Genomic DNA, 26,894 nt, shown 5'->3' on the forward strand with positions numbered 1-26,894 from the left:
TTCGAAAACAGTGACTATTATTAAAAACTTTACCAATGTAAATACTACTACCATGTTTTCTTTTAAAAACCTTTATTGTGAAAATGTCAGTATACAAATACGGGCCTATAACCACGTGGGCCGGCCACGGAGCAAACTGTAATCGTATATGATGAGGAGACATTTACACTGTAGAGGAACGTAACGGGCGGGCCATTAGGTTGCAAGAACTAAGGTGTCTAACAGTTGCGGAATCGGTGGACGTACATTTTATAATTAAAATACGACAGGGCCAGTTACAATAAAATTATCTAGATATACATTTGCGGGCAAGTACCATGGGTGACGTTAATTCGAACTTTCAATAACACATCAGAACTTAATATCAATAGGGATGTCGAAATATTCAATCAATTCTCGTCCCCGCCCGCCATGTGCTTCAAAACTGCATACGTATCTCGTGATATCAAGGTTGTGCAACCAGTACACAACAAGGAGTTACGAGTCCCATTTATTCCGGCGCCATTTTGGGCGAGGACGGGCAGGTCCAGGATATAGTCAAAATGTCTCCACCAACCATCGACTATGATGATGTTCATATGCTGTATTTATTAGAGTAACACTCATCTGTCCACATGAAATTAATTTGCCACAATTACCCTAACTATATTTTTTTTCGGTTCCTCTGGAGAGTACATCGTGGCAGATGAGGCAGGTAACGTACCGGGCATTTACCTTTTTTGCATGTAGAGGAAAGGAAAAAAAATTCGAGCGTCCGAGTTCTAAGGTGTCCCAGGGCCATTTTAGTGGACCAGGCCCAAATCCAAAGAACAGGCCGCCATTTTGAGAGTCCTGTTGCAGCCGCCTGTCGCTGTAGCAGCAAGAGCGGGCGAAACTGAGCTAGACGGCGCTCCACTGAAGGAACTTGCTGTGGACCTTCCATCTTTTCAACACACACCAGTGCGGCAACTTGCAAGACACCACCTCGGTGCCATCCAGATCTCGGCGCCCCACTGCAGATGAAGTGCCTCCACATGGAGGGAGAGACTCGTTTGCGCCGCCTCCCCCCCGCTTCTCAGAACTCTCAACTATGACACCACCTCTGTGCCATCCGGATCTTGGCGCGTTGTGCTGCCTTCGGCCTATTCGCCGCAAGTGCGCACGCAACTCAGCTGCATAGCGAGTGAAACACCAAGGGGCGCCCCACTGCAGCCGAGGAACCTCCATCTTGGGGGCGACGCACAGCATCACATTGCTTTCCAATGCAATCAGATCCTCAAACAGCCCCCACTGACTGACGCGAACTCACAGGCCAACGGGGCGCCCCACGCCGACTTTCGGCGCAGCATTGTAGGATGGCCACACCAGTGCGGCAACTTGCTGGACACCACCTCGGTGCCATCCGGATCTTGGCGCGTTGTGCTGCCTTCGGCCTATTCGCACATCGGTCCGCTACTGACGCCGCCTCACATGCCAACGGATTTTCTACGCTTTTTATAGCCCTATGCCGCATAACAGGTCATGTGACTTGTTTATAAAACTTTTCTATGGTTCATTTTACTTTTGGTTTCCTAATGATGGAAGGCTTGATCATATGACCTAAAAATAACACTTTTCATTGGATTAAAACATTTTTTTTCCCCAAACGATGAAAGCCCCACCTTGTTTCTGGATGTTTCAGACTGAAGCTGACGTCAGCATGAAAGCACCACCATCTCGTGGCTCCGTCGTGGTCATTCCGCGAGCAATCATGGCAGCCGCTCCCCACCGGAAGCCTGCAGGAGTCGGGGGCTCCCAAGACTTTTGTAGAATCTTCAAGGCTGAGGGGACGCTTTCGAGAATGGGGTCCAAGACCTAGCAGACAAGCGTCCGAGTTCCAAGGTGTCCCAGGGCCATTTCAGTGGACCAGGCCCAAAAAGGAAAGAGCCTGCCGCCATTTTGAGTCCTGTGGCAGCCGCCTATCGCTGCACCGCAAGAGTGGGCGCAACTCAGCTGAATGGCGGATTTTGGCACAGTGTACCAAAAGCGGGCGGAATGGCAACTGAAACGGTAAAGGGTCGCCCCACTACAGCAGACGAGCCTCCACCTGGGGAGGCCTGTTCAAGCCGCCTCACCCCCCCCCCCCCCCCCCCCCCCCGGGGCGCCCCACGCCGTTATTCGGAGCAGCATTGTAGGATACCAAAACCAGTGCGGCAACTTACTGGACATCACCTGGGTGCCATCCACATCTCAGCGCGTTCTGCTGCCTTGGGACTATTCGCACAACAGACCGCTACTGACGAGGCACCCCCCGGGACACCCCACGCCGTTTTTCGGAGCTGCATTGTAGGATACCAAAAACCAGTGCGGCACCCAGGTAACATCACCTGGGTGCCGTCCAGAACTCAGCACGTTGTGCTGCCTTGGGACTATTCGCACAAAACACAGCTACTGACCATTGTTGCTTCTTTTTTCAATTTTTTTTTAAATGTATTTACTTTTTTTGTTGCGTTGTATATATTTATAAGTTATTAAGGTTTTATAATCCTACTACTTTGTTGGAGTGCTATATATTTTTAATGTGACACATAATTGTAAAAACTTTGATGTACAAAGAGGCATCCCTGGAATCTTCCGCTTCAGGCTCGGTCCCCTCCCCAATCACAATACAGGATGGTTTTCAGATAGTAGGAACGCGTGTGGTGTGACGGATCTCATCGGGTGGGGGCCTTGATCTACTGTAACTCCTTTGAAGAGGGGTGATTCTTTACAGCTGGGGCCATAAACTACATCTGCAGGGCTAGGTGATAGCCTGGGACCGGCCTGGACAATCGGACACATAGGAAGAGGAGTGTCAGAGGGTGCGGTAGTGAATAGGGCGAAAGGGAGGTGTCGAGCGGGCACAGGGTGTGATTCTCAAGGAAGAGCAGCGCAGATGGGGGGAGGTTTATTGCCCATGCATAAGACAGAGAGCGGGGGTGACCAGTGCCTGGGGGAGATGCTTGCGAGGGTGGGGAGCCATGCTAAGGATCGACAGCGTGCAGAGAGTGGGTCTGGTCAAGGCATCTAAAATGGCTGCCGTGCACGACAAAAGTGTGGCATTTGAAAAAAGGCAAGATGGCGCAGACAATGTTTATCAACACTTCCTGATTTCCTTCGAATCGAACGTTAACAGACGTTATCTCTCCCACACTACCGGTCCCCCTGGGCTTAAACGCCGAGATAGTAGGGACTGCATCCCGTGGAGATAGGCCGAGACGTCACTCAGCAGAAAAAAATAAATAAATCAAAAAAAGTCTATAAACATACAATAAGTTAAAAGTCAATCATTCTTGTTTCCTTGTAGTACGCTCCCCAGTCCGCTTTCCGTTACGCGTACCGGGCGCACCCCACGAAAAAAAACCGATTTTATTTATTTTTTTATTTTTTTTTGCCGCACCCCACGAAAAAAAACCGATTTTATTTATTTTTTTATTTTTTTTTGCCCCGCGGGGCCCTTTTAAAGCCTCCACATCAAACCTAGGGGGTCAGGGAGGATCTACTATGCCCCCTTATGGTCATTTGCCCCTTCGCTTTGGCCTCCTCTTGTCTCTCGATCCTACCGAGAGACAAGATGGCGGCCGCTACGGACTGTTTGGAATGTTTACAGACACCGGAGAGCCAATCAGCTTCGCTTCGCAAAGCTCCGTAACGCGAAAAGTACGCGAACCGGATCGCTGCCCGGAGCGCTGTTACAGATATATATCTTTTTTTGAACGTTAATTTCTCAAAATCCACTGGAGCACATATATTGAGACCTAGCAAAGGCACATCGGGCTACCAGTCCCTACAATTTTGCCAAGTTTCGTGCAAATCCATTCAGCCGTTCGGGCTAAAAGTGAGGCCAACCGCCCTATGGAAATTAACATGGGAAAAACGCGTTTTGGGACCCCCCTTTTTTCTCGGCCCCCCTTGACGAACCCCCCCCCCCCAAATTTTCAGGGGCTGCTCAGAAACCAAATGTTCCATTTTCCTGAAAATTTCAGCCAATTCCGTCCACAAACGCCAAAGTTATTAGACATAGAGTTTTCTAAAATCCCATAGAGAAAAAATCCTAACTATATATACCTACTGGCGACCGCCAGTAGGTATAATTAATATATATATATATATATATATATATATATATATATATATATATATATATATATATATATATATATATATATATATATAAAAATATATATATACATACACACACACACACACCAAACCTCCTTCCAAAAAAAGAGCCAGCGACCCAGGAGGAAACGGTAGGCAACACTTTTAATCAGCACAATATGCAAATGCATTTCGGCAGCCTTCTGCCTTCTTCAGCGCCCAAAACGATCAGTGAGTGAAGTCTCAAGCTGCATGTCAGTCCCTCTTTTGAATGCTTGCTGCTGCAAGCCAGCTCCACCCCCAGTAATCAACTCCACGCACCTGTGAGCAGTCCTGAGTGTAGCTCAAAACTGCAAGTCCCATAATACAACATAGTGAGGTCCGGGACCAACGGTGCAGGAGTAAATCACCAATTAGTGAAAAATGTCATTCCGGGGGGGGCAGGGAACAGCGTGAGCCCCAAAGAAACTAGTATGGAAGTCCCGCTTTGGTGTGCCAGTTGTCCAGTGTCACCTCCGGTCCCCCAATACCACCGCAGCCACCTCGACCAGGGAGCCAATTGAGCAGGGGATGAACCACAATGTGCTCTACCCGGCATGGGATTATATATATCCTGAAATAAAAAGTAAACCAAATTGGTTGAAACCTAAAGATGGATTCTATAAATGCTCCACATGCCGTGCGTGCAAGTTTGGAATCAACACAACAGAATACCATACTCCATTCAGTCCTATACCACACAAGATAGAGGGGAATTTCAATTGTAAAACTGAATTCGCAGTTTACGTTCTCTCGTGTACCTGTGGGCTTAACTACATTGGTAGTACAAAGCTGCAGGTTCACGAGAGAATTCTCCAACATCTACGTGCCATTTTGCATAGTGACCCCAATTATCCAGTGGCACGCCACTTTAAACAGGTACACGGAAACAACCTATCCTGTCTAAAGTATTATGTGGTATCTTCCGTCCCCAAACCACGCAGAGGAGGGAACAGAGAGGCTTTGCTGAGGAGGTTAGAAACCAAATTTATCCTTAACTTCGATAGCAAATGCCCAAACGGTCTGAATAACACCGAAGACATGTATACGTGCCTGTAATATGTGTATCCTGTTTGTTCTATTGAAATGCATGGAATGTATTTTATATTCCAGAATGTGTCGCTGGCTTTGATGTAGATAACCCTATATATTTAATTTTTTTCTTTTCATCACATGCACATTGTTATTTTGAGTTACAGATGGGAATATTGGGTAGTTTCCGTTATTTGATGTATGAGGACTGCCAATTCCTAATCTCACTTATTCACACTTTGGCTAAAACAATTTGATCAGATGCAAGACATCATTTGTATGAGAGAAAGGATCTCTTTAAGTATAGCTGTAGATCATAAGAACTGTTTCTCATAAAACCAGTTGGTGTCATTTTGCTATACATCTGTATTAGGTGTCATGTCCTAGCCTTGGTCGGGTTGTTAAGATACATTTTTTTCTTACAATCATTTTATCTATACACGTAACAACACATTTTTTGCACATGGTACTTTGCAAAAAAAAATTTTTTTTGCTAGAAAAAATTATACTTAAAAAGAATTATAAAAATTATAAATACTGCTGCTATGCTCTGCAAGTGTTTTGCATATTCCCGAACTGTTTTGTAGACTCACGTATTAGCGAGTAAAGACATGCATTATGCAGTTATGTTAAAATCGCACTATTGCACTTTATATGTATATATGGATTTATCCAGGAATTTTCAATTTGCCAATGGGACTATTTTTTTGAAATTAGAATGTGGTTTCAATTGAATGTTTTTCATGACGCTAGGTTTAAAACTAATCAATTTTCCGTTCTATTTAATTATATAGTCGGAAATGTTATTGTAGGTCATGATAATTTGTCCTGAGGGCATAATGAATCAAATACATGAGCAACATTTGATCGACTGTTTTGTTCAAATCATGCAGTCTGTTTGCTATGTTTATGACTAACTTGCTAAACATGTGACCTAAATGGGAAGGGCATATTATTTAAAAATGGCTTCAATCGTTCACAGCCTTTATGTGATCAAGGGCGCCTGAGCCCGAAACGCGTCATCTGTTGAATGCTGCTGAGAAGGTTATAATAAAACATCTTGCCTAACAAGGAAGTGGTTCGCTTCTCCTTCGCCGCCGAGGTTTTGGTGGAAGTGGACGGAGTGGAATATTTGTGATATATATATATATATTCATATTCAAGAAAGAAGTGGCTCAAATAGAGAGATTCACCAAAACACAAAAATATATTTCCACAACGTTTCAGCTTCCGCCTTCCTCAGGTAGTTTCAAGATGGTAAGCTCAGGGGCTGCACAGATGACAGCTACATTTTCAAAAAGCATCATGAGTGAAGATTCCAGTTGAGATCCTTGATCCTCATTCTTCAAGGGTGTATGTGTGTGTATACATATATATTATAGTATCCATCCTACTGGCGGTGGCCAGTAGGTATAGTTAGAGCCTAGTTTCCATGGGAAATGTGTTTTTTGCTTTGCCTCCGTTTGACAGAAGCAGTCTTGAAAGTTTCAGGATCATTCTTCAAGTGGGGGGGCAAGAAAAAAGGGTGGGTCCCAAAACTCGTTTTCCCCCATGCAATTTCCCAATGGGATTTTAGACACCACCAAGCCCGAATCGATTAACGGAATTACATTTGTTAACTGATATCTGTTCAGTAGTTGCGGAGTTATTAAAGTTATAGTTGGGAAATATAATATTTTTTAAAACTTAAAAATACACTGAAAAAAACAAAGGTTACATGGACGTTATGGTTAGATTCTGAATTTACAAGCACAAAACCATGATAATTCAGCTGTTAGTTAGTTGTTTCAAGTACCTATAACTAGTGCCCACTCCATGCATAGTTTTCTCATCAATAATTCTTATTGAAAATGTTGCAGTGATATGATATGATGCCATAGAAGTAGTCATCAGTGATGTTATATGTGGGACAATTAGCTGTGCCTGGCGAGAACCCAAGTTTTAGTTACCTTGGGGCACGTGTAATAGCTACCTGAAATAACAGCTGAATTTCTATGGTTTTGTTTGTGTAAATTCAGTGTCAACGTTATAACGTCCCTGTAACCTTTGATTTCTTTTTTTTTCAGTGTAGGTTTGTGTGTGTGTATATATGTGTATATATATATAAATATATATATATATATATATATATATATATATATATATATATATATATATACACACAACCCCACCATAGAGACATTATAACATTGACAATGAATCTACATGCACAAAACATAGAAATTCAGTTGTTATAGTTAGTTATTTTTTACATGTGTGTGTATATATATATACATATATATATATATATATATGTATCCATTGAAATGAGATCAGAACCAACATTTAAAAACCAAAGAAATTTGCCCGTTTTGTGAACTAATTAGAACTTGTGCCTCTTTCGTGCACTGTTTATATTAAATGACAACATTGGCATCTCAAATGTTTTTTCCAGTTAATTTCAATTTTTTTTATTTTTAATGAATAGTCTCTTATTTCCATACCCAACTAAAAAATGACCAACATTTTTTTACGCCGTGTGTATTACTTGGGTATGATCCGGTTAATGTTTTCATGGAGAAGGGATTTTTGTTTCCGAATAACTTTGGCACCGCTCACCAAATCTGGGCACAATTTCCCAAAATACCTCATTTGATTTAGGTTCTACAAGTATGTTGCAGAGCAGTCAAGTGGGCTACCAGAATGTGAGGTAAAAAAAAGCGACACTTTTTCATTCCCTTAGAATTTCCTCTTGCTCCAATACAAAAACTGGCTTCAGAATTGCACTAAACTTGACATGAATGCAGACATTTACTTGGGAAAATGCCTTTTCTTGGTTGGGTGTAAATCCTTTCACTATTATTAATCAATTGTTACATTAACCCATCCAAACATCAAAAGTATCAGGCCATGGAATCTCTCACCAGTACTTTGTAAAATCTACTCATAAGCTTTGAGCATCACAATGTGATAATGGCGGGAGACTTCAATATAAGAGACGTGGGTCAGACCCCTGTTGCACACCAAAGTAAGAAGTTGGGCCCTCTGATTTCACTTCTCACAAATTTTAATCTACAATCCACACATGGGACAAAAAAAACCAGCCATCCCACATGGATCGCTAAACCGACCTTCAGGAATGTTTCCACCATTGACTATATTTTCACCAATTAATGGCTGGCCCATAAATTATGTGATTTCACTGTGGACGATAGAGATGAAAGTGACCACAGACCTCTAAGCGCCTCTTTCAATTTGGCGCAGGAACAGGTGGAAGCCCAGGAAATAATCGGAGTAACCACAGGCGACTAACGTCATCTTATTCTCAAAAGAATAAAATGGACGACTAACCTCAGTCATAGCCTGTTGGAGTATGTAGCTAAAAGGGAGGCATAACTAAACACACAAGACATAAAGAACATCACACATTTTTGGGAAACATGGACCATGGATTTACTGAAGAACTTGGGTAATACCAACCAAGCGAGAAGCTATCTAAAACACTCCTGGTTAAGACGTCAAAAACCGCGGAGCTTGACTCAAAGCAAACAAGCCCTTAACAAGGCAATCAAGGCAAAAAAGAAAGGCATCTACGGGTCACAGATGTCCTCCATCCCTGCTTTGCGAGCCACTTACAAGAAGAAAAGTCTGGGAGTTGAAAAGACAGATGACCGAAAAGAAATGGCTCAAAGTGTTCTCCCTAATTAAAGAAAAAGACAACAGTAAGCTATGGCGATACATTAATAGCCTGAGCCCCAGAAGCGAGCACAAGGAAAACAGTGTGGCAGGCATTGTGTGGGAGCAGTATGTGAAGGGGCTGTACACCTGCGGGGTAAACAAGAAGGACCCCCGCAGCTCAGAGTGGTCGCAGGTGGCAGCTGTAACTATTAAATCTCAGAGCGCGCTGAAAGTCATCACAGGGCCCAGTCAGCCCGTCGGATACACAGAGGAGGACACTGTAGGGTACATTAGAGCCATAAGATCAGATGGGGCCCCTGGCCCAAATGGCATTCCAGCCCAGGTCTTCAAAACTGCCCCTGTCTTTTTTGCATCCATACTCACCCCGCTATATAATCATTCATTCTCTACAACAACTTTACCAACATCTTGGAAAGGCTCGGTCCTATTTCCAATTCATAAGAAGGGTGACCACTCGAACCCGGCTAACTACAGACTCATAGCCCTTCTCGATATAGAAGCCGAGGTATATGCCCGCCTATTACTCAGGGACTTAGAGGCCTGGGTAGATAAGAACGGCATTCTCCCGCCTTCTCAGACTGGCTTTAGGGCCAATAGTTCCACCTTGGACAATATCATAACGCTGTCCTACCTCTCGAAGCAAGCCGTTTTGCGGAATAAATTGCCCCTGTTTTGTTGTTTTATTGACTATTCCTCTGCCTTTGATCGAGTAAACAGAAGTCGGCTATGGGCAAAAATTGAATTCTGGGGGATCCCTAAAGCCCTGCTCAAAGCCATAAAAGCCCTCTGAGCGGACATGGGTTCGGGATGAAATTAACCCCAACAATCACAACATCAAGAATTGAAACTAATTCTGGACTAAAGCAGGGATGTGTCTTGGCCCCCCTACTCTTCAACTTGTATACAGCGGACATGGGGCAAGCCCTGAAAGATGCCAATTTGGTACCTCCGAGACTGTGGAAGCTGGTCTTGGGAACACTCCAGTATGCAAATGACACGGTGGTCATGGACCACACCAGGGTGGGGCTCCAAAGAGCATTAAACAGTCTTGCAATATAAAACGAGGAAAACAGCCTACGAATCAACGAGAGCAAGACAAAGATAGTAATCTTTGGTAAATACCATCACAAAAAACAAGCAACATGGTCTTTGGGTGAGCACCGAATCAGTACAGCCACATGCCATAATTATCTGGGCGTATGGGTGCAAGGACACGCACAGCGGGTCACAGAAACGCTGACAGACCTGGGATTCTTCCTACACTGGGGGAAATCCTCAATGGAACCAGAGCAAGTGAAGATCTTCCTGGGTGCACAGATCAACCCCATACAGCGCAAGGTGTTCCCCAGCGACAAGAGAACACTGGCCCTGCTCAAGGCGACACGCCACTATCACAAGGGGCGAGCTCTGACAGTGAGGACAGCGAGCAAGATAATGGGGATGATGGCGTCCTGCATACACCTGGTCCCTAATATACGGGTCCACATGAGACCATTCCAGGAATGGCTGCAACAGCAATGGTCACAAGCTACAGGAAGTTGGGAAGATCTATTGGTATAACGCACGCTGTGCAGGAGGAGATAACATGGTGGAACAGGTAGAACATAACAATAGGGAAGCCTTTAACACACCAACCCCAACGGTGACCATCACCACAGACGCATCCCAGATGGGATGGGGAGCACACATGAACAAGCACAAGGTGAGGGGTCTGTGGACTCCAGCAGATGCGGTCAGACACATCAACTACCTGGAACTGAAGACAGTATTCCTCGCCCTGAAGGCATTCCAGAAACAACTGTACAACCAGAGAGTGTTGGTACAAACAGACAACACAACAACGATGTTCTTAATCAACAAACGGGGAGGAACACAATCCGTCTCACTATCCAACCTAGCGCAAGAAATATGGAGATGGGCCATCCTACTCAAAATAGACCTGATAGCCATACACCTACAAGGGAAGGACAATGTGGAAGCAGACCGGCTCAGCAGACCGACTTCAGCATCCACGAGTGGGAGCTCAATGCACAGGAAACGCAAAGGCTATTCTGGAGGTGGGGGAACACAGAAGATAGACCTATTTGCTACACACCAGAATGCAAAATGCTGATACTTAGCATCCAGGAAACCAGGGGAACGATCCCATGGGAATGCCCTATGGATAAGCTGGTCGAAAACATTTGTCTACGTTTTTCCCCCGATACCACTGATACACAGGGTACTCAACCAGTGCAGAACCAGCAACATGACACTGATACTGGTGGCACCACAGTGGGCAAGGCAGACCTGGTACTCACAAATAATGGAAATGGCACATGGACCACCCCACAAGTTCGGGAAATAAAAAGACTTACTCTCCATGGAAAACGGAGAAGTACTACACCCAGAGCCGCCAGAGAGCCTCAGCCTAGCTGCATGGCTCCTGAAGACATAGTTTGCACACCTAAGGCTACCGGAGACCACCCTGCGGGTGCTACGAGAGGCAAGGAGGCCTATCACACGAAGGTGCTAGGTGGCAAAGTGGAAGAGGTTCACACAATGGTGCAGCAAGAAAAAACTACACAAGAAGATGACAAGGGAATCCACGGTGCTAAGATATCTCACACACCTGCTGAAAGCAAAACTGAGTTCATCCTTGCTAAGAGTACCCCTAGCAGCGATAGTAGCCTACACAAGAGGAGAGACAGGAAAGAGCTTCTTTACATCACAAGCAGTAAAAAGTTTCCTGGAAGGGGCAAAAAGGCGCACCACCTAAGAGGATGCCTCCACCGGCATGGATCCTCAATTTGGTCCTAACAGAACTCATGAAAGCGCCCTTTGAACCCATCCATAAGGCCTCACTACAAATGCTAACAATGAAGACAGCCTTTCTAGTGGCAATCACGTCGCTGTGCAGGGTGAGCGAACTGCAAGCGCTGACGCTACAAGAACCGTACATTCAAATACACTGTGATAGGGTGGTAATGAGAACTGACCCACACTGTATGCCAAAGGTGGTGTCTAGGTTTCACATGAACCAGACAGTACAAATACCGAGCTTCTTTCAGAAACCATCCACAAGCGCAGAGAGGGCACTGCACACTCTGGCCGCTAGAAGAGCAGTAATGCATTACATGGAAAGAACTAAGGAGCACAGGAAAACAAAGCAGTTCTTTGTGTCCTTCGCAAGCAGTTTCCTGGGTAGCCCAGTAACGAAGGGAACCATCGCACGATGGATCGCACAAACTATACATTTCTGCCACAAACAGGCAAGCCAATAACTAGCAGAGTGGGCACGAGCCCACTCTACCAGGAAGAAGGGAGCAACAATAGCCTTCCTGGCTAACACACCCATTCAAGACCTATCCCTGGCAGATACATGGGCTTCAGTGCACACGTTCACTAAGCACTACTGTGTGGATATACAGATGAACAAGGAAGCACAAGTAGGACAGAAGGTGCTTCACCATATATTCAACAACCAACGCTCATCTTCCACCCAGCCGCCACAAACATAATAAACCGCTACAAAGTCTATGCACAGCATAGTGAATCCAGAAAGATTCACGTTGCAAAACGAATAGTTTCTTACCTGTCGGTGTAGTTTTGCACCTTGAAGATCTGTCTGGATTCACTAGCGAACCCACCCACCTCCGCCAGAAAGATAAGGCAGGAGAAGAAGGTGGAAATACAAGGACAACATACAAACAGACACCTTAAAAGACAAACCGGAAAAATAATTTACTTGGAGGAAGAACTAGAAAACATTGCCAAAGGATTCACAAACAGAATTCAAAAACAAGAAAAAAGAATCAGAAGATGGCTTCCAAAGGTGGGAGCTTCCGCAGGAAGCTTTCCTGATGTCTCAGGAAGTACACCAAAAGGTGAGACATCGACGCCCACCTGGGCTACGAAAAAAAAGAAAGAAAGAAAAGACTAGATTCCACTAGACCGCGGAATAATGCACAGCATAGTGAATCCAGAAAGATCTTCAAGCTGCAAAACTACACCGACAGGTAAACTATTCGTTTTGTGCGGACTCATGTTTCAGTGAAACCTGGCAGACCCAGTAAACCTTCCTCAGGACAGCAAATACTCTTTTCACCAAGATTGCAGATTTTGCCAAACCACCATGACACCTTGTGTAAACAATTATCGCAGTTTATCTATTTCTATAACCATTCGCATTCAATCACACACCTCACCTACACCTAAAGGTCATTTCACTTCATATAAAACTTTTCTTAATTCCCATCTGTTCCTGGAATCCGGACTGGTGTATTTAAGTATCCTTCTCTTCATCAGGGTAATTAGAATAAAGATAGTCATAGTCCATTATACCTGATATCCACCAATACATACATACACTGATCACGCAATTATAGAGAAAGCAATTCAAACTAACTAAAGTATTTCGATTACCTGCATAACACATGTCTCCAGTATGTGTGTCTCAAAGTACCAGCATCTAACACCCCACCAATTCAAAGATAGTTCATGTACTTCCAATTTGTTACACACACAATAGAATCTCATAAGGTAAACACATGCGCTGGTCCTACAAAAAATCCAAACGAATTGAGCTATTCTTCACTTCCTGTCCCAGGCCAAACTCACACATTTGCTATCCAACTTACCTTCACAGCATTGTATCCTGGTGTGGTATAATTTTTATTTTTTATAAAGTAAATGTTTTCCAACTTAACCAAAGGTCCTAAATATCCGTCAAAATTGCGACGTAGTGAGGGAGGACTCGAGATTATCGCTGAACCAGCATTACTTGGGTGGCCATCTTTTAATTGGTCCGTTTGTTTCAACAGGGCAAGTCCGTCTTGCAGGTCACAGATTCCAAATACAGCGAAATTAGTCTGCCTGGTTTCCTTTTGTAAGGCCTGCAATGTTCTGAAGAGTTGCCGGGGGGAGGGGTGGGGGGTGGGGGGGGATGGATGAAGTTTATCATAGGGGAACCACCAGTGTCCTCCCACATCTAACACTACATTCTAATTTGAAGTAGGCACTGTACCCACAACAAATCCAGAGACCAAAGTCTGCTAGGACGAAAGCAAGGTCATTCAGCAACCATACAGGGGATACACAAGAATTGTCTTGGCACAGTGTGCCCCGAGTGGTGCATGTGGCTTAGCAGACGGGGTGATATCCACAGGATGCTTTAGTCCCAACTGTGAATATTCTGTGGAGTTAAGATAAATTGTCATCTCCCCATCTAGGTTAGCCTATTTGCTCTTGGGAGGCGTTTCCCACCTATTCCTGGGCTTGAATGCTGACTGGGAGCTGACTGAAACTTATGGTAAATTGCCTTTTTGCAGTTCAGGCATATAAAGGGTAATTTCTCGAAAGTTAATTTTGCTTAATATTTATCTAAAATGTGACTACGCCATTGAATTGGATTGTTAATAGCAATTTAAATTAATTGTTTGATTATTTTTCTAGCTGGTCCAATTACAGATTATATAGTATTAGTATTTTAATCTGTACTCTGATTTTCTGTGCAAGAGAGGCCTGCCACAGTGAAAATAGCTTTTAAGGCATAGTCACTGCAGGCACATGATAACATTAAGTTTCGACATAGCCTATTTTTAAATACCAGGCACCTTAACTTGTGATCTTCAAGACGATCTAGGACTGACTAAGTAATATTTAAGATGGATGTTTTTACCTGTTAAAAAGGCTTATTTTAACAGGTCTTACTACAGGTTTTAGACTAACTGTCAGCACTTTCGTGTTTTTTTACTTGAACTGTGCACTCAGTACAGCAGTGGGAGTACCTGGCACTGGGAGTTAAAATTTAGTATTGTAAGTCCAGCCCTATAATATTTGGTTAAGAGCAACTTTCCCCAAATATATTTAGGAAGGGTTACAAAGTCGTATTTTTGAATTGCAGAAAGTGCTGCCCTGAGGGTGCAGCTCAGGGCAAAACATCTAGGAATACCCATCTTTCAGGCTACAATGGTAGGCCTGAAGCCATGTTTTCCTTTGTCATCCAAGATTTCACATTATGTGCCGCAGTCCACAGGTGAAAATGTTTCATACCATGAGGGTATTAATCCTCACTATATTCTATGGCTTTAAAGAGAAGTTAAAGAAGCCAATCTGGGATTAGCCACTTTCCACATATTTAATGAATCGGAGCACATACACTGGGCAGCCGTGCTCCAGAGTGCAGAGTCTAAAAACCAGCAATACAATTCAGCAAAAAGGAGCAATTACCCAGTCTCTCTTCACTTTTTTTTGGGTAAGTTGTCTTCTGCCATTGGTCTGTTTGAGTGTCATTTATACTGCGTGGCCGTCCATGACATCACGGAGATCGTGGATCAGTACACTTCAGCCATTACGTCTTTTGCACTGTAAATGACAACACTTGTATGACAACATGCATATCTGCCTGAAAATGTGTGTGCCTCAGTGCTAGGGATGGTGGACCAGTCCATTTAGTTTTACGTTTTTCTCTTTTTTTAGGGCTCGCCTGCTGATGCGCTTCAGCGCATAGCTGGCGAAGCTCTATTGTGGCTTAAACAGAGGTTCACCACCACTGGCGATTTCACTGGCGATTGCATGCAGTGCATGTGCTTTTTAGGTCATTGCGCAAGCGCAAGCCCTAAAAAGCGCGTGCACAATGCCACCAGCCGCCTGCCTGCCTCGCATTACCACATCAAAGGCAGCCCTCCCAGCGCATTTCTCACCTCCTAATTATTCACGGCCGGCCGGCAGTACTTTCAGCAGGCCGTGTCTCCTTTTAAAACTTGTTTAACTTGTTCTCGCTTGCCTACCTCTTTCCTCTTGACGAACATTTTAGTGACTAAGCAGCTTTACCTGGCAAAATCTATCCCCTCCAATTAACTCTTAATGTGCTTCCTCTCCAATAAAGTCTACAAATTAAAATAAACCTTAAGAGGGAGACTGAAACTCTTCTCCCATGAAAATGTTCCGTTCTCAGTATTGTGTGTTATATCCAGCACATGTGCGCCCCCTCCCTTCCCAGCACGGCTGATTCTTGTCAGACACACTGCCGATACAAATAAGGTGAATAGTCTGATTAGTTCGTCATGATTCCTGCCTTCATGCCTGTGGCTATTAAGCACCCACCTACCTGAAGTGCAGAGACCCGAGTTCAGCTCCTTCCTCCCCCGAAAATGCAGTTTCGAAGTCCATAATGAAAGCATTACGAGTCAAATTTTTTTATTGTATTTTTCATTCCCTGGCAGTCTGACATTCTGCATTGAATAATTGCTGCGTTTTTTGTGAGTCGCTGTGTTTATAATCAGAAGTATGTGACAGCGTTCGCCGCCGCTTGGATTACTTTTTCACCCTGGATTTATTGTGCTAATAGTCACAATATAATGTATCTTGTATTTGCCGCGTAGCTGTGGCTTGATTTCTTGTTTTTCCTGCCATATGGTAGCACTGTATGTTCACTTAGAAGTAATAGCTGCATGTGCTAGCTATACTGCCTTGACCCACATACAGCGTATATACACTTGTTTTTAGAAATACAATTTAGATCCTTATTATTTTTACTTTGTTCCTTCGCCGTTTTAATGGATCCTTCAAGCTCACACCAGCCATGCCCTCTTCTGATGGCTCTTCCTGTTTCAGAGATTGGAGGTAGGGCATACGATGAAACACAGCAGAAGTATGGTTAGTGCTTTTGATTGAGGGAATCCACCAGAAGTGAAATCCTAAATAGTATGGGACATATGGTATTATTAAGTGCATAATCACCTATAATGCTTTGTCTAGCTACGTCGAAGTGATGTGGTTGATTTCCCAACTTTTCTTGGGCCACTTTATAGAAATGATGAATAGTAGCATTAATGAGCACCTTACTGTTGACTGGCAGTTACATCTTCTAAACCCATCTCCAGTGCAACCATTGTCTTTTGGCCTGGTGCCTCCGAAACTGCGCTCCAGATAGAGCTGATTTTCTTAGGAGGTTTGTTCTTTGCCCATGATCTGGAGCCCAGTGTTTTGATTTCCTCCCAAGTGTGGAATAGTGCGTAATTTCTGTTGTTAGGGTGCCCTGCCTCCTTGGCTATAAAAGCATGCTCAGGAACATTGAGAACGTGGTTCTGCGAGAGCAGACATGCTATCTATTCACATGAAGAGTATCAATCTATGCACCCATGTACAATTCACTAAACCATTGAACTGTATAACATATTGGTATATTCAGTGGTTGAAATGGAAAAAAAGAAATGCTGTGCCAGAGTACCTGCTTGTTTCTGAGAACATGGGACATTATATGTGTTTAGCCATGCAACAGTTGACGTTGCACCAAGGATATTGTGCTGCATATCAAATACTTATAAGGTCCCAAAGGCGAGACCTATTGGCTATGCCAATGCTTGTTTTTTTAGACCCCCTTTCATTTACTCTTTTTATTTTCATTTTTAGAAGATGCTGCAGTTCATCTGATTGTGGTAATGGGCTGGGGACAATCATTAAATGGTGTATCATTGATGTACCAATCGAAGATGTTTTCTAAACCTGGCAGCTATGATGGATCTTTAAAATAATACACTGTGCAATACCATTGCAAACTGCCCCGCTACCATATTTCATTTTATTTGTTATTGCAAGCATGAAACTTCAATTTAGGTTGCAGCTAGTTATCTTGCACATGTTGAGTTTTGTGTGTTTTATTATGGTTGTGTAAGTGGGTAAATGTAAGCATGATTAAGTGGGTGGCTGAATGGATGCATGAGTGTAAGGAGCAGTGGTAGATGACATACATGGTGAATTTTTTGTTCCTAAATCCACCAGTGATTGAAGAGGCGGTTTCATTTATATGCCAGTTCTATTTCGATTACTGGTGCTTGTTAAGCTAACTTTGTTTTGTAAACCATAACTTCACTAACTATTTTTTTCCAGTAGACCTTTAAGCTTTTCTGACTAAAGCTAACTATAACTTCTCTTTAGCTAAACCTTGTGTTTTTTTCTCGAATTATAGGTCGACAACACACAGAAAGCACTCAAAGCCTTTTGTGAAGCAGTAATTGCACATTCCAAATCCCCGGTCCTCCACCTGACATTGTGGGCAACCCGATTTGTATACCTCTTTTCTTGAAGAAAAGGGTTGTAAGGAAGAGCCTTGCCCCGTTCTCACCACAGGTTAAGGTCACTTCAGTCGTTCGACAATGGACTGAAAGTTTTTCTTGTGGCTTCAGATGATGAGAGATATGCTAATGTTTACATTAGAAGCCAGAGTCTTTACAGAAGAATACTCTAAACAAAGCATGTGACTAGTGAGCATAATGTGCTATGAAAAACTAATAATGTATGTGGCAAAAGGCACAGTGTGACCCTTCTCGCCTTTGTATCTTCTTCAACCTCTTGCTGGCCGTCCTACATACCTCCCTGCTTGCAGATCACGTCTGTGTAAAGCATCAGATCTGCTTTTGGTTTCCAACACCATGGAGCAAGGAAAGCGTTGCAAACATACCATTTTGTCTCTTGCCCAACTAACTGTTGATAGTAGAGTCAGTGTCTCAATGTGATTGATTTCCCAAGACCAGATTGTAAATCCTCTTCACTATAGCCACCGTTAGAACTACATTAGAGAGCCACAACAGCTTTCACACTCATCAAGCCCTGATGGTATGTTGATGTTTTGCACAACACTAGGGTTGATGGCAAATCTGTATCCAGCTAGCTTTAGTTAAGCATTCGAAAATCTATAATATCATGTAGTTATCATAGACCAGTGCACACAGTGAGACTGGATTTGTGCTTGGGTTCTGCTAAGGCCTGTCATTGCAGGTGTTTGTCCTTAAAAGGAAGAGTGGTGAGCAGCAACTTGTTAGGACTAAATGCAAACCAAAAACCTCTGAATCGAATTCCTTGGTACAATACTTACATTTTTGGGGAGAGATAGATGGACTAGGTGATTATTCTACATATCTTCTCAAAGGTGTTTTTAAGAAAACCATTAAGTCATATTCATTGCATCTTTTCCACCTCCATGAGCTTCTCTTACCAAGCAACTGCACTTCCTCAATGGACCCAGAGCTATAAAGATTACTCTTGATAAATCATCTTGGGATTATGGAGCACTTTACTGTTTACCCAACAGTGTTGATAGTCTCTTGAACACATTTTCTAAAGCGGTCATAAACAACAAAAGGACATATCGATCAACCTTTATCAATAGGTTCCACAGTTGCAGAAAAGTGGGCATTTTAGATGCTTTTGTACAGCATATTTAACAGATGGCTCATAATGTGAGAAACGTTTTACACTTTATTTATAAGATTGCATAATTTTTGTATTGTACAAGGATTATGATAAAGCAAATAAAATGTAATGTAAAATTAGAAGTAAAATATGAAACTACCGGGTGTCTACCTTCTCAACTGTGTGGTGTGATATTTTTTTTTTATTTTATTTAGTGTTTTTTACTTGGCACATCATTATTGTTCTAAATGTGTTAATGGTAATTGTTGGAAACTAGTCATTGGCAGTAAGTACTAAATTAGCCCGCGTGTTTAGCAATTGAGAGCATTTGTGATGATATTCAAATTAACTTCTAGTGTAAACAAATAAAACGTTTTAGTGGAACCTCTCACTGTCCACTAGCTCTCTATTTACGGTATAACTCGAAGCTTTTATTACATTTTTTTGATATATATATTTTTTTACAAACCAAGCCATTTATTTAACTTTTAACCTTTAACAATAACATGTTATGTGATGGAATTGTGATTTAAACATAGTGTTTGCTGCTCTGTTGATTTGTTTACTAACCTGTTAAACTACTTCTGTTTCCAGGGCTATGTTCATGAGTGGATTAAGTGAAAGCAAGCAGACACATGTACATCTGAGAAATGTGGATTCATCTTCGTTACAGATCATAATAACTTATGCATACACGGGTAACCTGGCAATAAAAGAGAGCACTGTAGAGCAGCTATATGAGACTGCGTGTTTCTTGCAGGTAAGGCCCTCAAACAGTAAAGAACATGCCTAAATAGTACAGCAGCACTGAACGCAGTATTTGACACTCACAATACCTTTAAAATAAAGTGGTATGAGGAACAGTCTTAAAGTATCTCTCTAACCAACCCTAGCAGGTGCATGAAAAATAACTCTTCTGGTAGATATAGGCCAAGTTGTACAACTTGCAAAACACATGAACCATTACCTGTAAAAAATCTAATAAATATTCTTTCTAAAGATTTCTCATCTAGTTTACAACAAATATTTAAATATTAGCATCACATATTGCCAGTTCATGCTAGCCCAGAGTGTTTTTCCAACCAGTCGTGTGGTAAGGGTTTCTTGGATCATAATGCAAGCATGCCATTTTTTTCGAGTAGTGACCCCCATCACATTTCTGATGTGAGCTACATCTTGTTTCTGACCAACTTCACATTTACTCCACACGTCACCTATTCTCTTCCCAGCTTTAGGAAATCGTGTTCAAAATGCTTCAGTGTGTTTGAGTAATGTTGCAAGACCTCAAAACTGCCTGGCATATATGACAAAATGTACTTTTTTGACAGACTGATTTATGATGCTTATATTTTTTTAAAGGTTATACAATAAAAACAATAACATGGTCAATAACCTAAACAAATAACTTGCACAAAAAAATTATTTGGGTTCTTGCTTTTTGGAATAATATTGGATTGAATATCAGATTATGTGCCCTTGTATTTAGAAACTGCTGTATACCGCCACCATATTAATAGCTAGGGATTAAGTGAGAAATGATACAATAATTTTATTAGAGAGACATGCCTATTAACTCTCTAACTCCAATGATTACCGCAACCGTACCATTACCTCTTTTGTCTTTCTACTCTGCACTGTTACTACTACAAGGGGCAAATGGATTTACTGTTAATTTAATATATTTTAATTGAGGTAATGCCATTAAATACATTTGAAAATAATGGAATACACTGGAATACACGTTAATTACAATTCGTACGATTTACCATTGGTATGGGTTAGTTTTATGGTTAACATTAAGATAATCATTGTTTTAAAATAATTTTCTGAGAAACTATATCTAACATATTGTCAGAATATAACTTTTTTTTCCACTGCACTGTTATGCTGATGTCCCTTTGGAAGAATGCCTCAGAACATTCCATGCAGATGTATCGAATTTCATTTCTTTGGTTTTTAACTGCGTTGACTTCATTGTTAAAATTCACTGCGAAAAGGGGCAAGGCCTTAAACCAGAGATGCTAATCTGTGTAAATCAGTGCTGTTCCTGTACCAACACTTGCATGAATGTGAATCCGCTGGAACACTAGATATGATTACATCTGGAGATCTTGCCTCACAAGTGCTCAGAAGTTTTACAGTGCCTTTTAGGATACATGACCCTCAATAAAGTATTAGAACACTCCTTCGCCCTGGCCTAATTGCTCTGCTTTTTCTGGCGAGACTGCATGTTTCAGACTTGGGCACAGTGTGAGTAAATGTATGTTCTTAATCTTTAGCTGGCATGGGCTTAGCCCTACCTTGCCAGTTTCCTGTAATCTCCTGAGTTGTATATCGAAAGTGATTACCCTAGAAATGGGTGTCCTAGCTGTGGGAAACTTGATCACACAGAACCAACCTAGAGTGAAAACAAGCAAACTTTTAATAGTTTACAAAATTTGAAAAGATTTTACCTAGATCTTATGAAAGAAGGAAGAGTGCTACTAGATTGAGAGAAAAGTAGCCGCTGCCAAAACTGCCCTTTTTACAAGTCAGAATGATCACATTAGCAGATTAGAATTTTAAAAACGCGTGGAAGTTGAGCGAGAGAGAGGAGCAATGTCATATAGTTGTCGGAAGACAAGCTACACAAGGATGTGTGGGAAAAACATAAGGCTTTAAAAATACCGTGTTAGTGTTTCTGTGCAGATAATCAATGAAGGATGGAAAGATTGACCAGAGTATGGGATTTGTTGCTCAATCCTAGGATGAGGCCGGCATCCGCGTTCTGGATTAGTTTCTGAATTTCTGAAGGATGTGACTAAGCAAACATAGAAAAAGGGAATTGCAGTAATCCAACCTGGAGATAAGTGCTTCAACCAAAGTTTATCTGGAGCAGCTGGGCAGTAAGAAAGTTGTTTTTCTATTGGCTTTCAGTCTTAAGGTGAGCTTAATAATGTATGCCTAAAAGTTAAGCTTTTCATTGAATATTATGGCAAGGTTTTGAGTGTAGGTAAAAGTATGAGGGGCTCCAAGAGTGTCAGGCCTACAGCAGTAGGACCAGATGGAGGGCTTTTCAAAAAGGATAACCTATGTCTTATTCAATTATGTTTGAGAGAGTTGGAATTCGTCCAGCCGGCTATCGAGCAGAGGCACACTTTGAACGGGCTCTGTAGGAAATTCAGATGGCAAACTTGTAAAATCTACGCATCATGCACAAAAGCGTGGCATCTAAGTTCATAACATGATATTAGGGCGTCGGATGGAGCCACATAGATGTTAAAAAACATATGATGCTGCATATAGATTGCTGCAATTGATGGGCTTAAATGTGGAATGATAGTCAGCCATGGTCACAACTTGGGACAGCTCTTGAAAAAAAAAAAATAGGAGAGCCCGTTGTAGATTCTGCAGGTGACACTAATGGCATCCAATCTACAAAGTAAGATGCCATTAGAGACTGTATCAAAGGCTGCGTAAAGGTCCAGAAGGGTGAGGGCAGCCACCCATATCTAGAATACTCCTGATGTTATTGAAAGATACACCTAATGCGGGCTCCTTGCTAAGGTGGGGTAGAAACCAGGATTGGAAGGTAGCCAGTAAGAAGTGTTCATCAGTGTGTTTTCAGATTCTGTAACACACCTTTCCGCAATCTTATCCATTGAAGGTAGCTAAGAAGCCAGCTAGTAGTTTGAAATAAGTCTGGTCAAGAGTAAGGTTTGTATTTTGTTTTAAATTTATTTGACTAAAGGAATTACCAAAGAAGCCTTTCAAGCTGTCGGCACAGTACCTAAATTAAGATAAGTATAGCAAAGGGAAGTTATGTAGCGAGTGAAGGAGGGAGGAGGCCACAGATTTAAGTGTTTTAGCCCAGCAAGACTCAAAAAGAAAACCTGAGAAAATAGCGTTTATCTTGGTGAGACTATAATCGGAGTGTGTACCAAGTCAATGTTGATGAGACGGGGGATCAGTTTCCCAGAAGAATTAGAATTCAAATGCATTGATTCTGATGATGTCAAAGTGTCATTAGATAGAGAACTTAGTAACTCAATGATTTAATACATTAATTTGGTGTAAGCAAAATGTAATTAGAAAACCCCCTTATCTGGGGGAACGTCCTTGAAGCCAAATACTGCTCATCAATAAATGGAATAAAGTGCTCTTGCAGCTTTTCACCAATTTTTAATCTATCCAATTTGATTGGACCCTCTACGTGGAAAATGTTTTTCACTGCCCTGAGACATTGTTGCTAAATTGTAGTTTAATTATAGTGACCATTCCAAATATCCTTATTTTTTCAGTTTTAGTAGAATAAATTTGATTGGGGTAAGCGGTGTCAAATATAATTGAAACTGTAATCAAAAATAGATAAAATAATTATAGTAAATGCAATAGTTGTGTGTTGGGGTTGCTAGCAGGGCTTTAAGGTTTCCTTGTGTGAAACAAAACAATTTATAATAATTTAATTCACTAAGCTATTTACATTAGAAATCTTCTTTTTGCTTATTGTTAGGCTGAGCGCTTATATGTGAAATAAATGCATTAATATTAAGTCGTTTTTTTTAAATTTAAGATTAAGAGACAAGAAAATTACCTTAACTTCCATTTAATTCATTTCAATATATATAATGTGGGTATTTATCAAAGCTTATGGTGTAAAGTAAGGTGAACAGTAAAATAAATTTCAGGGCACTTTATGTAATAGCTTTCGTAACGGGTTAAATTAAAGAACAGCAGCCTAATCCTTGCCTCCGGGTCCTGACATAGAATTAAAATATCTACATTAATCATAATGTGAGAGGAGATAGTGTTACAGTAATTTTAATGTTAAAAATATACTGACTAGGTTAAATGTTTGAGATAATGGAAGCTTTTAGTTACTGAAATATATTCCGCCTTTGCACCCTCACATTCTTTAACGTTATGATTATATGAAGGATAGTTGGATACTTGTATATTGTGAAACACATTGAGAACATGTGCAGCCAAATAGCATCTGATGAAGCCAATATCCTAAAAAGAATTAAGCTGTCTTTTGGGTATGCCAGATGCATTATATATACTGGCAGGTTAAATCAATTGGAAATTGAGTGCCTAGATCTCAAATTTGCTAACCTCTTGATCCAAATATGGAAAGTGCTTTTAACTCGAAATGTTTCAGTTCTTATATTTGTTTAGTCTGTTTGATTTTTCTCAGTTCTAGTGGTGCTTGTCCATTCTTTTTATTCACTTTCCATTGGTGTTCACAGAAATAACTTGTCCCTTGTAAACTATTAATTTTTTGCATGCATATGATCTTCAGTGTGTTGCAGCACTTGAATTATTTTCATTGTTACTACTTAGCTTAATTGTGCCAGAGAGAATCAATAGGTCTTCACAGCTAAATATGCCTTCTGTATTATCGAAGGGATTCGTTTATGGATTAACTGAATGTACGACATTTAGCTTGTGGAGTTTTTACCTACCTTTTTCTAAGATTTTTTTGTTGTATCCCACTTAGTTAGATTCTTAACATCTCGAGCAGGCTTGCTGTGTGTTTCCAAAACAGGTTCTGTAAGCTCCAACACTTTGCTGATAAACGTTTGTCTCCTTCTCATACTGAAGAGCCTTCAGATATGTGGGTTTTGCCCTTCTATTACACTTCCCTGTGCATGCTAACCAAGAACTAGAAATCTGATCCCTTCTGAAGAAAATGTCTCATCATACATTCAGTATTTGCAACTGTTGAAATGCTTTTTTGGATGTGCTAAATCCATTTTACGAGTAGGTAAACTTTTACCAGCTCCGGACATGGCTTTCTCAATAGATATTGATTTGCAAATTGGAAGGTGTGTGTTCTAGTCAACTCTAATGAATTACGAATTGGTATGTGATTTATCAATGTTTTTGACCCTAATCAAGTCGCAAAACTTTGAAAAATGACTCGCTCCTGATTTTGGGTGGTAATGCTTTTGCAGATTTATGAACCTTTACCCAAAAAAAAAAAAAGGGTTTGGGATGGTCATTAGTCCAGGATCGGAATGCGACCCACACATTTTATGAACCAACCTTTTAGTACATACGTCAGTTCTCAAAATTGTTGACTGGTCACAAAAATACTGGTTGCGGGTTGCAATCAGATTTTTGCTACCAGTCCCTTGCTTGTTTAAATTAAGCTTCAGTATGATCTGACAGCTGAATAAAAATTGGTCTTTTTTTTTTTACGTAGAAGACCATTAAATACTTCATTTCCTGCACACACAAAAACTGAAAATAGATTGTCCATTTGACACTAGATAGCCTTGCACTTCTCATATGTTCCTAGCACTCCAATGCCATGACCCTTCTGGAACTGCCTAACCTCAACTGGTAAAAGCTGTCCCAATCATTGAAATAGTAAGAGTAACTTTTTAAAAAAAAATGATTTCTTACATTTTTATTTTTTAAATAATTTAGTTGACTCAAGATGCAGAGATCAATATATTTATCAGAAAGTTTATCACATAATGTATGTCACTTACTGCATTTGAAAAATGGCAATCATTAGTTTGCAGCATATTGTGCTACAGAGTCAGAGTAGTGCGCTTGAGTCTTTGAGATAAAAATAACTTGTATCATAAATCCCAGATTTTAGGCTGAACAATCTGTTCTAACTAGATTTGAGAGTGAGTGCTCATTGTAGGTGGCATACGTGTAGTAATAAAGTATTATGTGTTGTATGGTGGTGAAAATGTGTCCGCGTAGATAGAAAGAGAAAAATAATAAGGTATTTAAAGGAATAATGAGAGAGTTTGAAGGAAATGAAGACCGAGGTTGTGGCACTCGCCAGTAAAATAACCTTTAGCAATATTATGACATCCATGTGGGACTGGAAGTAGTGGAGATTTGTTTGACTTAATAGAGGTGATTTTTATGTACTTAATCGATGTCAAAAGGATACACCCATGTTGTGTTCATTGTAGATTGTTATTATATAGGTGGAGCTCGATTTTATTCCAGAGTTGTTTGGGTGAGCAAATTGAGTGGTTTTTTGAGGAGTACATATTATCGACACTTCTTGTGAAGCAGAACCAGGCCCACGAAATTTGGAAAAAAGTTAATTTGTTTTTCCACTCTGATGGTATGCTTTTGAGACCATGAGCCGAGAAAAGATCAATCAGTAAAAGTTCAGATTTTTTTTTTTAATGGCAAAGTAGGTATAAATGCATAGCTACCCAAGGCTACAATAGTGGGGTTTAATTCCATGTGGATGTGAAGGATTTTTTTCGCAAAAGCGTCTGTTTTTTGGACCAGAGGGCTTTGCTGTATATGCAGTAGTACAACATATTGTTTAGGTCCTCATTTTCTTCTCCACAGTTCTAGCGTTGATTGGAATCTAGTAGACCCAGTCTGTGTAGTGTATTTGGAGTCCAATAAGCATTTTCAATAGTCCAGAATCTATCCTTCTACCTTACTGTAGGCAAGTGCCCCTTTTTGTACAATCACCCTTACTTTTTGCTCCAGATGCTGTTGGTTATGACTGATAGTGCGCTGGAGTCTGCTGCCAAGACCCTAGTGCCTGTGCTCCCTCCTAAACCTGTAATGTTCAGCTTGGTAACCCCAAATTGGCAAAAGCTGCGCCAAGGTGTTACGCCGTCGCCCCCACCCCCCTCCCTTTTCAACCAAGCCTACACTGTAGCATAGATCCCTGAGTCATGGAGAGAATCGACCCTATAAAAAAGGAACTCAACCATCCCTTCTAACTACAGACTTATAGCCGTGTTAGATTAAGAGGCCAGGGTCTATGCCCGGTGTCTTTTCAAATTGCTAGAAGAATGGGTTGTAGAAAATATCTTGCCTTTCTTCCAAACTGGGTTCCGCACTGATGCTTCCACAATCGACAGTATCACAGCACTAGCCATCCTGAGTCACTGAAC

General features: G+C 41.4%; 1 protein-coding gene across 1 annotated transcript in view; it reads left to right on the forward strand.

Annotated features, from left to right (window-relative positions):
• Positions 1-26,894, forward strand: part of KBTBD2 (kelch repeat and BTB domain containing 2) — a 169,209-nt gene that overhangs the window by 135,811 nt on the left and 6,504 nt on the right. The window contains exon 3 of the mRNA XM_078688246.1: positions 19,615-19,780. Within this exon, the coding sequence (XP_078544372.1) occupies positions 19,615-19,780 (166 nt within the window). The remainder of the gene's footprint in view (positions 1-19,614; positions 19,781-26,894) is intronic.

This window comes from Lissotriton helveticus, chromosome 4_1 (assembly GCF_964261635.1).
Source record: "Lissotriton helveticus chromosome 4_1, aLisHel1.1, whole genome shotgun sequence".
Taxonomy (NCBI): Eukaryota; Metazoa; Chordata; class Amphibia; order Caudata; family Salamandridae; genus Lissotriton; species Lissotriton helveticus.